Source organism: Myxocyprinus asiaticus, chromosome 41, assembly GCF_019703515.2.
Source record: "Myxocyprinus asiaticus isolate MX2 ecotype Aquarium Trade chromosome 41, UBuf_Myxa_2, whole genome shotgun sequence".
In the NCBI taxonomy this organism is placed as follows: Eukaryota; Metazoa; Chordata; class Actinopteri; order Cypriniformes; family Catostomidae; genus Myxocyprinus; species Myxocyprinus asiaticus.
The window spans coordinates 16,302,072-16,316,612 of NC_059384.1; the positions used below are offsets into that span (position 1 = coordinate 16,302,072).

The 14,541-nt window shown below is 39.2% G+C and overlaps 1 protein-coding gene and 1 long non-coding RNA gene across 4 annotated transcripts; one reads left to right on the forward strand and one right to left on the reverse strand.

The window, feature by feature from the left end:
* Positions 1-2,071: 2,071 nt before the first annotated feature.
* On the forward strand, positions 2,072-11,021 carry LOC127432049 (palmitoyltransferase ZDHHC23-B-like). Of its 2 annotated transcripts, XM_051682818.1 has the most exons (5): positions 2,076-3,194; positions 4,211-4,389; positions 4,780-5,475; positions 7,743-7,910; positions 8,877-11,021. In XM_051682818.1, the coding sequence occupies exons 2-5, from the start codon at positions 4,253-4,255 to the stop codon at positions 9,148-9,150; spliced, it is 1,275 nt and encodes a 424-aa protein (XP_051538778.1). In that variant the 5' UTR covers positions 2,076-3,194; positions 4,211-4,252; the 3' UTR covers positions 9,151-11,021. The 2 variants fall into 2 exon arrangements, with proteins under 2 accessions (XP_051538781.1, XP_051538778.1); XM_051682821.1 differs by lacking the exon at positions 4,211-4,389 and having other exon boundaries at positions 2,072-3,194.
* Positions 11,022-11,075: 54 nt separating this feature from the next.
* LOC127431987 (uncharacterized) lies at positions 11,076-14,183 on the reverse strand. 2 transcript variants are annotated; one of them, XR_007895674.1, is made up of 3 exons: positions 14,036-14,183; positions 11,915-12,025; positions 11,076-11,293 (listed from the first exon to the last, which is right to left on the reverse strand). It is a non-coding gene; the product is annotated as an uncharacterized LOC127431987 (long non-coding RNA). The 2 variants fall into 2 exon arrangements; XR_007895673.1 differs by having other exon boundaries at positions 11,915-12,087.
* Between the last annotated feature and the right edge of the window lie 358 nt (positions 14,184-14,541).

Here is a 14,541-nt window from a genome sequence, read left to right on the forward strand (position 1 = left end):
TTTTTGTATTGCGGCCTAATTCCATGACTGTCGTCTATTATTTTGAATGGTGTGGAAAAGCAACTTTAATAAATAAATGGATGGCTACCGCAATTAAATTAATCACATGGAGTGGCCATTCATTTGCTCTCCGTGCACTTGTCGATGACGAGGATGTATATCTTGTCCTCATGATTAACACAGGCTAATGATTGGGGTAAATTCTGTCATATGACACTGTATTTTTGCTATATATTGTTAATGCCTATTTTCTCAACAAAAAGTGTTTCCAAACCAGTTTTTCTCGACATTTGAAGTATCGACATAGAGTTTATGCTAGAGTTAAATGGAAAAATATTATGTCGACACTTGTGAAATTTTAGCGCTAATTTGTGTTTCCATCAGCTATATCGGTAAACGTTTTGATGCGCTACACTTTTTGTTGCAAAAAAAAAAAAAAAAAAAAACTTGGATGGAAACGTAGTTACTGTCTATAGACCTTATTCATGCTAGTGCCATCTTTGATTTTTAATGGTGAAGGGGAAACATTCTAATCCCTCTTTGCTCTTGAAAGTTATATTTTATATTTCATAATCCTCACTTATTCTTATTATATTAATCAATGTTCTGTTCTCTTTTCCTAAAAGGTAAAAGTAATATGTATGTAATCTGAGGGGTGACTGAGGGTCTGGCCCATGCCAGGAGTGCAGTAACTGATTACTCATTTAGCCTGGCTTCCGGAGAATGTGCATTTTTATGTTGTATTGCATTTATTCCATTTCTATTTCTATTTTTATTACATAATGAATCATATACCCTGTTTAACCATTTGATTATATTGAGGATTGATTAATCACAAGTAGTAATGTAAGAGAGAGTGATCGTAGTTATGATTTTTTGTTATTATCTTTGTTTTATGGTTCGTAAAAGTAACCATGACTGGACAACACATCTACCTCATGTCACCAGTGAATTGAAACATGAATTTACTTCCTGACTTTACTATAATAGTAGGCAACTAGATGCAGCAACAGTGTGTTCTCTTGTGACCCTTTTGTTCTTCTCTGTGCTCTGTCCTAATGTTCCACATATGGTGAGGCCTGGCATTCCATCAAGGTTGGGGAGAAGGCCTCTATTCCTGAGAAGATAACACCTACACATTGCATGTCTAAATAACTCATGTCTCTGAATTATTTACGGTTATTGTGCCCTCTCAAATGTGACTTTGCCACAGTCGAAACAACTTCCAAGGATTTTAATTGCTCTCCTTGATACCCCTTTGACGTTATCATCTGAACACCTGCCAAAATTATATTGCCCTACCTCAACTCAGAATTATGAGGTCACATCACATTTATGCTGGTGACATATCTTTCTGTGGAGGCTGTGCCCTCAAAAGCATTTGATTGTAGCTTTAATAAAATTGGTTTACTAGGGGGGATTATAATTTTGGCAATGTTATCATTACACCTGCCAAAATTGTAGTGCCCTCCCAATCTCAGGATTAAAAGATCACAGAGACATCACATTTACGCTGGTGACATATCTTCCCATGGAGGCTGTGTCCTCAAAAGCATTTGATTGTAGCTTTAATATGATGGGTTTACCAGGGGTGATTATAATTTTGGCAGTGTTCTCATTACACCTGCCGAAATTGTAGTGCCTCCCAATCTCAGGATTAAAAGATCACAGAGACATCACATTTACGCTGGTGAAATATCTTCCTATGGAGGCTGTGTCCTCAATAGCATTTGACTGTAGCTTTAATAAAATGGCTTTACCAGGGGGGATTATAATTTTGGCAATGTTATCATTACACCTGCCAAAATTGTGGTGCCACCATGAGGACTTACAGTGCACTGGGAATTGGGCATTCCAAATTTGGGAGAAAAGTGGAGAAAAAAAAAAGTTTCTCATTATTATGAGCTACTAAGTCATTATTATAAGATAGTAACTCATGAGAAATTTTCTCGTTATGTGATAATAAGTCATTATTATGAGGAAGTTTCTCATTATTATGAGATAGTAAATCATTATTGAGATAGTAAGTCATTATTATGAGAAAGTTTCTCGTTATTATGAGATCGTAAGTCAAAATTATAAGAACGTTTCTCCTACCACCCCTGGAGTTACGAGTTCGAATCCAGGGTGTGCTGAGTGACTCCAGCCAGGTCTCCTAAGCAAAAATTGGCCTGGTTGCTAGGGAAGGTAAAGTCACTTGGGGTAACCTCCTCGTGGTTGCTATAATGTGTGGTTCTCGCTCTCGGTGGGGCACGTGGTGAGTTGTGCGTGGATGACGCAGAGAATAGCATGGGCCTCCACACGCTCTACATCTCTGCGGAAACACGCTCAACAAGCCACGTGATAAGATGTGCGGATTGACGGTCTCAGACCTGGAGGCAACTGAGATTCATCCTCCACCACCACGAGGATTTAGAGCGCATTGGGAATTGGAGCGGGGGAGGTTTCTCATTATTATGAGATAGTGAGTCATTATTATAATAAAGTACTCAAATTAATGAGAAACTATCTCATAATAATGGCTTAATATCTCATTATAATGACTTACAAAATCAAATTTTTTATTTAACTGTGGTGGAAATGGGCTTCCATACTTCACATGCAGGTGCACATCCCCAGTTAACATGATTCCCAATTGATCCATAACACCGGATCTCTAAAGACCCGAATATGTAAGAGTGTTTGGTTAAATTCCCATGCAGGGCTAACTAATATAGTATTAGTAATAACTGATTGTCCTAATTCAAGTGTATATTTATAAAGATTTATAAAGATTAGATTCTAATGTTTGAAACAACAACATCTGGAAACTGGTTATACTGGAACTCACCATGGCATTCATTAAAAGTCAAGTTCATCATCAGAGGAAATGAAAGTGTGCTTTGACGTCAGACAGACCGAGAAAATACCATTTCCATTCAGCGCGCACACACATACAGGGGCGCGTGCGGCGTGGCTGGCTGTTTAACCATGTAAGCGAAGCGTCTTCCTGTCTGATGCCCTTCTACGGAAACTTTTGGACTGTTTTGCATCATTATTTATTTCCCACTTGCAGCATTTCGTCTCTATGGAGTAAAAGACTAAGTAACCTATAACAATGGAGCAGCAGGACAAGAAGACTCGAATATTCCGACACTGAAAATGATACCTGACAGCTGACGGTCGCGCGCTAGCTATCTGCCACACTTATTTCCGTAAGGAGGAAGTTTACATTTACATAACAGACGGGTAGATTGATTGGTGCTTTGTGTTGGAAGTGCAAAACATCGCATGCGACCCCACGTGTTTGACTTCGCCTTATTTGTTTGATTAATTATTATCATGTTTATTTATTTATTTATTATTATTATTATTATTATTATTATTATTATTATTATTATTAACCCCATCCAATGGCTGATAATGTCGTTTGTTTATCACGCCCTCATTGCTTTATATCCGATTAACTTTCCAGCCTACGGGTAGCGTGCATCATGATTTTTGAAAGATCCAAAAGCATTCAGCAGGGGGTGTGTAACGGGGTTAATCAAATGTAGCTATTAAACCACTGTCACTGAATGTTATGGGGACTACAAACCCAATATTCGTTTCTCCGAAGTACTTGGCTGTCAGTTCTGTAGGGCCAAAACCAAATAACACTAAATACTGTTGAAATGAGATGTATGACGGATGGTTCACCCCAAAAATAAAATTCTTTCTTTATTTACTCACCTTCATTGCATCCCAGATGTGTATGACATTCTTTCTTCTGCTGAACACAAATTAAGATATTTTTTGAAGAATATTTCAGCTCTGTAGGTCCATACAATGCAAGGGAATTGTGACCAGAACTTACAGAAGCTCCAAAAACCACAGAAATGTAATTCATATGACTCCAGTGGTTCACTTTACATTCTGAAAGTGAAATTGAAGATTTATAGTAAAAAGGATATAAATAATATTTTTAAAGTGATTGCATAGCTTCAGAGGACATATATTAAAGCACTGGAGTCTTATGGATTATTTTATGTGTATTTATGTGATTTGTTTTTAAGCTTAAAAGTTCTGGCCATCATTCACTTGCACTGTAAAGACCTACAGAACTGAGATATTCTTCTAAAAATCTTTGTTTGTGTTCTGCAGAAGAAAGAAAGTCATACACATCTGAGATGGCATGAGGGTGAGTAAAAAATGAGAATTTTAATTTTTGGGTGAACTGTCCCTTTAACAGGAATGTGATATCTGCCTTCACCTCCATCTATTGGTGTCCATCATGAAGAAGAGGTCCAAACGAACACTAGATCAGGATGACCCTCTGTGCTGCTGTGAGTATGTGGATCGTCATGGTGGCCGCAGCCACATGGCAGCATGCTGTTGTGAGTGTGAAGACCTGGATGAGGCCTGTGACAGGTGAAGAAGTGGCCACTAAAACAGCATGTTAGAGTCATAGCTTTCTACTTGTGTAAAATGATGTGCATATTCATGGTATGACTCAAAATCAGGCCCAGACAGAATCTGGGGAATCTCCCAGACATTTTCTGCACTGTTTTTTTGGGGGGAAATCTTCTGACTTATACAGAATGGGTTTAAATCTGGTAAAAATAGCTAAGATTATGCCATGCATGTTGATGGGTGTAAATGTAAATGTAAAATTAACCAAATTGTTTAAACTTTGGGCATTCAAATCTGCGGAGCTCTGCAGGCACTAATTCTGTGGGGGCCTGCTCAAAACATCAAAGTCTAGAGTAGTGAGATGTGTGATTGTTTTTTAAATATATTTAAATACATTTTATTTTCCAGGTGGATGAAGAGGGAGCTTCAAAAGCCAGACTCTCTATCTCGGGTTATGGACACAATTAATGATCGTCTACGGGTTCCCTGGATCTCAGGGGCCAGACAAGTTGACCTCTCGTTAATCCCTCCACTTATACTGCTTCCTATTTTTTTGCATATTGCAGCTTTGCACTACCTGCTTGGTATCGTAGTTCTAACAGCATTTCCTGTTGTGGTTCTTTGGTACTACTACTTCACCCACCAAAAAAAAGGGCACACTCAATTCTTCCTTAGCCTAGCCCTCTTCTCCCTCTTCTACATGTTCTACCTCTTCCTTACTGAAGTCGTCCCACGAGGTGATGTCAGTCATCCTCAGTTGGGTGCTGTGACAATGGGTGTTACTCTCACAGTCATTTCCCTCATTAACACGAAGAGAGGGCCAGGCTATGTCAGGCCACTCCCCACTGACACTCATAGTACAGTGACTTATCACAGTCCACCTCCTGATATTGATGCCACATATCTAAATGGAGCACGGCACCAGGTGGTGATAGCCAATCGTACAAGTCCTCCTGAACAGACTGGTGACTCTGGGATAGGACCGGAGAGGTTGGAACAGAGGAGGAACTGGTGTGCAGTCTGCAAGTTGGTGTGCCCCCCGAGAGCTGGACACTGCAGGATCTGTGGAGTCTGCATCCTGCGTCTGGACCACCACTGTGTCTGGTATGTTCCTTTTAAATAGTACTGATTTATCCCAGAGCGTCTCAGCCCATTATTCTTTCCACAACATTGTGATGACAGTTGAACAACCATGAAGCAAAGTTAGGATCATTATACACTCATTTTACTGTCCCAGAAGCAAAATCCTCAGTAAAATTAATGACTGTACACAGATAAGAATTACTATAGTTACTCTGTCATCAGTTGGGTTGGCTCATTGGTGTGTCGGAGATAATCTGAAGATCTAATTCTGGTCATCTCTATTGATGGATTTATATTTATTAAAGAAATACACTGATCAGCCACAACATTAAAACCGCTGACAGGTGAAGTGAATAACATTTATTATCTTGTTACAATGGCACCTGTCAAGGGATGGGATATATTAGGCAGCAAGTGAACAGTCAGTTCTTGAATTTCATGTGTTGGAAGCAGGAAATATGGGCAAGCGTAAGGATCTGAGTGACTTTGACAAGGGCCAAGTTGTGATGGCTAGACAACTGGGTCAGATCATCTCCAAAACGGCAGGTCTTGTGGGGTGTTCCCGGTATGCAGTGGTTAGTACCGAACAAAAGGGGTCCAAGGAAGGACAACCGGTGAACCGGTGAACCGGCGACAAGGTCATGGGCGCCCAAGGCTCACTGATGCGTGTGGGGAGCGAAGGCTAGCCCCTCTGGTCCGATCCCACAGAAGAGCTACTGTAGCATAAATTGCTGAAAAACTTAATGCTGGCCATGATAGAAAGGTGTCAGAACACACAGTGCATCGCAGCTTGCTGCATATGGGGCTGCGTAGACGCAGACCGGTCAGAGTGCCAATGCTGACCCCTGTCCACCGCCGAAAATGGCTACAATGGGCACATGAGCATCAGAACTGGACCATGGAGCAATGGAAGAAGGTGGCCTGGTCTGATAAATCACGTTTTCTTTTAGATCATGTGGATGGCTGGGTGTGTGTTCATTGTTTATCTGGGGAAGAGATGGCAGCATGATGCACCATGGGAAGAAGGCAGGCCGGTGGAGGCAGTGTGATGCTCTGGGCAATGTTCTGCTGGGAAACCTTGGGTCCTGGCATTCATGTGTATGTTACTTTGACACGTACCACCTACCTAAAGATTGTAACACCACGTACACTCCTTCATGGCAACGGTATTACCTGATGGCAGTGGCCTCTTTCAGCAGGATAATGTGCCCTGCCACACTGCAAAAATTGTTCAGGAATGGTTTGAGGAACATGAAAAAGAGTTCAAGGTGTTGACTTGGCCTCCAAATTCCCCAGATCTCAATCTGATTGAGCATCTATGGGATGTGCTGGACCAACAAGTCCGATCCATGGAGGCCCCACCTTGCAACTTACAGGACTTAAAGGATCTGCTGCAAACGTCTTGGTGCCAGATATCGCAGTACACCTTCAGAGGTCTTGTGGAGTCCATGCCTCAAAGGGTCAGAGCTGTTTTGGCGGTACGAGGGGGACCTACACAATATTAGGTAGGTGGTTTTAATGTTGTAGCTGATCGGTGTATTCCGGGTTCAATACAAGTTAAGCTCAATTGACAAAATTTGTGGCATAATATTGTTTACCACAAAAATTTATTTTATAAAAGTAACAATAAAAAAAGCAAAATTCTGGGTTCCAGTGAGGCACTTACAATGAATGTGAATGGGGCCAATCCGTAAATGTTAAAATACTCACTGTTATAAAAGTATAGCCACAAGACGTGTTAACATGATTTTAGTATGATAAAATCGCTTACTATCCTTTTCTGTGTAGTTATATCCAAGTTTACAATTTTGTTGCCATGATGACATAAGTGCAGTGTTTTTCAGCTGCAGAAACGGAGAATCTACAGACTTTTATTTTATTTTCTGCGCTGATTTTTAGGGAAAATGTGCGGAATTCTCCAGAAGACACTTAAACATAGCAAAATGTATTAAATGTACCTGAGAGTACTACACTCTTATTGGTAGCTAAAAGCATCATTAAATTAGTCAAAATAGTTCATAAACAAACATGCAAGGGATGGGAAATGCAAAGAGCAGATGTCGCAATTCTGTGGAAATCTGCAGTTTTCTGTGGAGTTCTGCGCACGCAGGTTCCATCTGGGCCTATATGCAAATATATGTGTAATGGAAAAGGTGAGTTTATCTGACCTTCAATCTGACTATTCTATTTGCATTTGTCCGACTCAGTGTGTGTCTATGTAACCGATATGTGTAAGTGAATCTCCAGGTCTCAGTGAGGTGTCTTGTTTGTCATTTTGCTTGTGTTAGGATCAACAGCTGTGTGGGACAGGCCAATCATCGCAGTTTCCTTCTGATGCTTGTTTTCTTTCTGTTGACATCACTGTTCGGGATCAGTTTGGTTCTTGGAAGCGTGTGTCCACATCAGAGTTTGATGATTTCCTTGTTCTACTGTCCTGATGTCTACAACATGTACAGGTGTGGATCCAAAAAGACACACATACTCAGTCAGACACATTCCAACCGAGTAGACCTACAGTATAAATTATTCATCTACTGAACTTAGTCCATTTTCAAGGATCTTCTAGTTGATTAGTTTACCATGAGAACACATTATTTATCTGAAAGGTGAATTTAAATTGTGAATTTAATGGCATTTGCTCTCCTGCTTATCCATAGTGTCACGGGAATACTTACAGTATTCACAGTATGTTTTTCTGAGGCAGTGTGAAGATCTATATACTCTCACTGAGTACTCTATTTGGTACACCTACTTATTTATGCGATCATGTGGCAGCAGTGCAATGCATAAAATCATGCAGATACGGGTCAGGAGCTTCAGTTAATGTTCACATCAACCATCAGAATGGGGAAAAATGTGATTTCAACTGTGGCATGATTTTTGGTGCCAGATAAGTTGGTTTGAGTATTTCTGTAACCGCTGATCTCCTGGGATTTTCACGCACAACAGTCTCTAAAGTTTACTCAGAATGATGCCAAAAACAAAAAACATCAGTGAGCGACAGTTCTGCGGATGGAAACGCCTTGTTGATGAGAGAGGTCAACGGAGAATGGTCAGATTGGTTTGAGCTGACAGAAAGGCTACGGTAATGCAGATAACCACTCTGTACAATTGTAGTGAGCAGAATTGCATCTCAGAATGTGCAACACATCGAACCTTGAGGCGGATGGGCTACAACAGCAGAAGACCATGTCGGGCACTTTATTAGGACCATAGTGTTTCTAATAAGGTGCTCAGTGAGTGTAAATGTTCTAATGTCTTTTAAATACAGTCAGTTTTGTTTCAGTACATACAGTTGAAGAATAAAATGTTGCCCTTCCTGATTTCATTTATTATTACTTTAGATTTAATTAAAATGGAATCTTAGATGAAGGAAACCTCAGGGAATAAATAATTTCTGTCTCTGTCTTTCTGTTCCTCAGTTCTGCGCTGTGTTTCACCTGTGCCTGGTACAGCAGTATTGTGACTGGAGCTTTGCTGCACTTGCTGGTATTACAGCTTATTAATGTCAGTTACAATGTGACCGAACGGGAGGCACGTCTCGCTCTGAGAGAGAAAACTGGACGCAGCCTGCTGTGGGGCCTGATCATTGACACTGGCGTTTACTCCCGAGGGTTCCGTAGTAATTGGACTGAATTCTTGACGATGAGAAAAATTGTGGAACCACCAACCCCTAAACCAACAGACTTTGTATAGAATTTTAATTGGTAGTCTCTGTTGATTGAAAATATAATATTGTGCAATGTAATGCTCCCAACAGCTGTTCCAGAATAATTTTTATGACTCTAAACATTATGGTCAATGTCTTAATAAGGGTCATATTAGTTAACTGCAAATTAGTCATGTGAGAGTTGGAAACTGTCTTTGTGGACCACAAGATGGCAGTGTTCTTGTGTGCTACATCTCTACCAGTGTTTTTCAACATCCAATACATCGTTACTCAGGTGTGGTGCAGCGGAGAAGACAAGTGGATAAGCAAGCCATATTATAAGCCATATGACATATCACAATAACCAGACATGATGTGACAGTACTTAGTTCTCCCTAAATGCTGTGGTTTTATGATTAAAGCTGAAGTGTGTAATTTCTGTTCCAGAAGCGTCTCTGAGTGGAATTGCAAAAATAATAATTGTTTTCATACTGTTTTCAAACTCTCCTTGACTTCCAATGGTTGGACAAACCGATACTCTCATCATTGTTTGAGCCAATGCTGCTGTGTCGGGCTGGATGGGATGCTCAAACAAACAAAGCAATGTCTTGATCGCTCCACAGTGTTGTATTTCCACAACATACAAATGGCTTACATATAGTTAAGCGGAGAGAGTAGAAAGTATTTTAACACTGAAAAAGTACACACTTCAGCTTTTAAAGGAATATTTGGGGTTCAATTTAAGTTAAGCTCAACTGACAGATTACCACAAAATTTAACTTTGACTCATCCCTCCTTTTCTTTTTTTATATTTTTCATTTTATCCCCTTTTTTTTCTCCCAATTTGGAATGCCCAATTCCCATTACTTAGTAGGTCCCCGTGGTGGCGCGGTTGCTCACCTCAGTCCGGGTGGCGGAGAACAAGTCTCAGTTGCCTCCGCTTCCGAGAAAATTATCTATAACTTTAAACAGAAAAGGTTAATACGTGATTTTATCATACTGAAATCATGTTAATATGCATATTGTTTATGTCTTGTGACTATTTTAACATTCAAAAACAGGCCCCCATTCATTTCCATTGTAAGCGCCTCACTGTGCTTTTTTTGTTTTGTTTTTTGTTGTTGTTGGTAATTCAGTCAAAAGGAACCATGTGTTCAATTGGATTTACATTTTAATTTTCTTTACCTTCTCTTCACTAAAACCTCTCTGTCCTTTCATAATTTTAATAGCACAATCCACAATTACAATACCAGAACCAGTATAGCCTTTGGAATGAAATAAGGCAAAATAGCTTCACTTTCAGTGTGGAACAATGTGGTCTTGTTTGGTGATTTTTATTCAGTTGCATTTCTGGTTTGTATTCAGTGCTCGTTGGGTCAATTATGGATTGCACTTTTGTCTAACATTTTTTCTCTCAACTCTAAAGTGCTCTCATATAGTAACAGTATGTGAATGCACATTCATTTTCAAGCCTTATTTAGTGCCTTTATGAGACATGAGAAGTAATGAGAAGTGATCTATATCCAGACAACACAGCTTTACAACTCTCATCTCAGCCTAATAAGCCTAATGTTTTATCTTGGGGTTCATGTTTGTTAGAGGTCTGTCTTTGTGGGTGTGCTTTTTACATGTTATTTAACTGGGGACAAATCTGCTGCTTAACATCCTTCTGTTACAATGTGCAGGAATTAGTTGTACATCTTTGAATCAAAGCGGGTTTCATTCCATTAAATGCCTCCTTTTGTACAGAATCATTCTCAGTAAAAAAATAATACCAAGGCACCCCCAAAATCCAGATGTTTTTTGGTCTCCATCATGCACTGCTTTGTGAGACGATTTTTTTATCGTAATGCACTTCACCAGTTAAGATGTTCAATTAAACTGTATCATGGTAAATAAACAAGCATTGGAAGATTAAACACGGAAGCTCATTTGTTTTATTTTTTTTTATTTATTTTTTTATGTCATTTGATGATGTCTTGTATGTAAAGCTTGATAGTTGCAGCCTGTGTGTGATGGTTAAAGATGATTTATTGAGCTCCACAGGGAGTCAGCAGGGAAGGTGTAGAATTCGGTAGTATCTCTGCCACTTTCCATCTGAGCTGCTCTCTACGTGCCTCTCTTTCCTTCTCTTCCCATAAGGCAGATGAAAGATGCCTCCAGCCCGCAAAACACTTTTTGACTGCACTCCTACAAATAAGAGAGTACCAGGTTAAAGATTGTGTACAGATCCTCATATTTACTATTCAAATATACCAGGTATTCTCTAAGTCTGAGCTAAGCTCACAATAGATTGGCCCAACATTGCACCTAAAAAGTCAAGCGCCTCTCCTTGAGCAGTTACTGTTTTCTCTCTCAAACTCAGTAAACAGCTGTGTTTTGTTCTGTGAGAGATTGTCCTATAAGCACAGATTCTAAATACTGGACTTATTTCATAAGATGTTCCTAAAGATCTTAGTTCCTAGTCTTTTATTAGGATTCACTTGAAGTTAAGTTGACAGTTTTACTCAGAGCGACATACAACAGGTTAGTTGTGGGGTCCTCCAGCAGAGGTAGAAGCTTTTAACCTCATCAACTTTGAGATGCTTGCTCACCCCAAGCAGAACCACTGAACTTTTTATCTGACAATTATGTGCCATTACCATTGCTCTACAGCTACATTGCATGTAGCCAACATACTGCGAAAAGTAGTATTTACAAGTTCATGACAGCTCATTTTTGGAAAGAAAATGGATGGCTTAAGTGATCTAAAACTATCACATTCACAAAGATACAGATTTGAAGTCTAGGCAGAAGGAGACAAGGACTTACGTTTTCCTGGCGTTGTGTTCTTCTGCCCGTTGCTCATTGTCCCAGGCTGTCAGTCGCTCCTCAGTGGCATAATCCAGCAATGCCAAGAACACCTTCTTCTGGATACGAATCCTGTAGAATCGCCTGGTTTGTTCATCCAGTATAAAGTGTATATCTTATATCTGTGGCAAACACTGAAATCAAAGGTATAGGGACCTTCGTTCGGTTTTGGGGATCAAAACCGACCCTGAATTGGCGTTCTTCTTATTGGACAGGTAAGCTTACATAACTGCAAATATGTGAAATATAGTGCCATAAGGATTGATCTGTGTAATTTTAGCTAACTTGATCTTGCCTGCTAACGCTGACAAATTGCAAGCTACCTTGCTTCGAAACTTTCAAATAATTTCAACGATCTTCTCTTTATACTAAAAGTTAGGTTAATGTCAATGTTAATCTGTAATTATTCAGCAAGGTAAACTACAATAATACATGAAATGAATGCTAGACAATGTTTAAGATAATGCAAAAAACTACATTCATTAGTGTAAAGTAACTTTATTATAAAACAATAGCGCATCGATATATCAAAATGACAGTTGTGATGGAATCACATCAATACTGAATTGTGTCAACATATTTATAATGTACAGTCTATTTTAAAAACAGCTACTGTCATCATCCACCAAATTTAGCTAACAGCTATTGATAATGCTGGCTAGCTATCTAACGCTGACATAGGCTATTGTATAAATGCAGTCAATGTATCATGCAAAAAAAAAGTGATTACTTCAAACTACAGTCTCGCATAGTCAGACCTATATCCACACTTTGTTTTAGTCCTGTTCCAGCACTGGAGAGTCAAATATAATATGCAGACTCAAAGTTTGTAGTAAATCAATCATAACTGTGTAATTTTAATTATGCTAACTCATCTGTCAGCATGATGCCGGTGAATCACGTTCAGCCTCTTTGTACGTTACTTCATTGTTTTGGTCGATGCTCGCGCGCATCCCTATGCAGTGTGTGCGCGAGCACGAGCAACAGGTAGCTGGCTGCAGTTCATTTAATGGCCACAGGTCTCATTAATAACAAGGGTTTCTGAATCTTACATATTGCACATTTAAATATTCAGGTGGTTAAAAGGAAAGTGTCTTGCAAAGAAATCACTGTTTTTTATCTGAGTTCAAATCTTGGGTGATTAGACAAACATTTTAAATGAACTAAGCAGCATTGTGTTACTTTACCGACTTGATTAAATCAAGCAGGTGAGGAGACTCATTGGCAGTACTTGGATGCAGGGAAGGAATATAGCACAGTGCACAATCACATGAAACTGACCCCATTCACTTACATTGTAAGTCACTCTAACCCAGAAGGAGGGGCAAGTCAAAATACATTTTTGTGTTAATCAATATTATGCCACAAATGCTGTCGACTGAGCTTAACTTGTTTCGAACCCAGAATATTTCTTTAAGGGGCAATAGTTGTCCTCTGGAGTTATTTTTCAGGGCATTTTTACCTTTGTGAGGGCATATTTTAAGATATTTTTTTCTAACCATTTAAAATATAACAACATAATATAACATCGTGATTTTATGACATATACTTCAATTTAATAAATTCATTCAAACTCATTTTCAATTTGAATAATCAGATAAGCTGTTACCTATAAAATTAAATGAACATCAAATCATTTAATTCGATAATGTGAATAACTAGGCCTAGAATAAAATATTATAACAGAGAAATTCATTAGGGTGGCATTTTTCACCCCAATATTTAAAAATTGTCTTTGCAGTAAACACCATGGCTATGCTAGTCCACCAGCTAGACCAGCACCAAACCAGCATAAACCAGTCTGGACCAGCCTGGAAATTCATGCTGATTGAAGATGATCTCTTGTGAAGTTGCTTCTTTAAAAAGTCAAAAATCTTATTTATATTATTATTTATTTACAATGAGTCTACATGAAACTTTAGGCTACACCAAATTTCATTACAGATAAAAGATCTTCTAAATGAAGACAAGAAAGACCTTCTTCAAGATGCTTCCTACAAGCTCTTACACTTTTCTTATCAGTCGCAGTTTACTGAAGGAGGGAACCTATATTTTTGTGTGTGTGTGTGTGTGGTGTTTTACCATTTTCCAGCTACACAGAGCCCTCTGAATCAAGATCCGCTGATACAGCTGGTTGGCAGTGGCTTCTCTCTCTGTGTGGGCTTCATTCACAGCCTGCAGCCAAGAGCAGAAGCAGCGTCTCTGTAGCGCCAGTGTGTAATAATCCACTGCTCTCTGGAGGAGAGGGAAAAGGCAAAAACCACAACAAACATAAATAGCTGTCTGGTTTAATTAACATTGTCATCATCTCAGACACTCTCACTGTTTATCTGAATCGATGGCAAACTTTCTCTGATGACTTCCTTCTAGTACTGAATCCAGATGTATAGATGAAGGAGCACAAACTGCTTTTGCAACTAATGACTGTATCTGTCAGTGTTCTTCTTCTTATTCTACTGTTTCTGGCTGGGAGTCTATGGCAGTCCATAGAACCGTATGGTAAAAAGTTGTGAAATTTTGTTCACTAATTATGGATAGTCTGAACATTCCTGAATGTAAATATGGAGTCTCTAACGCAATCCCTCTAG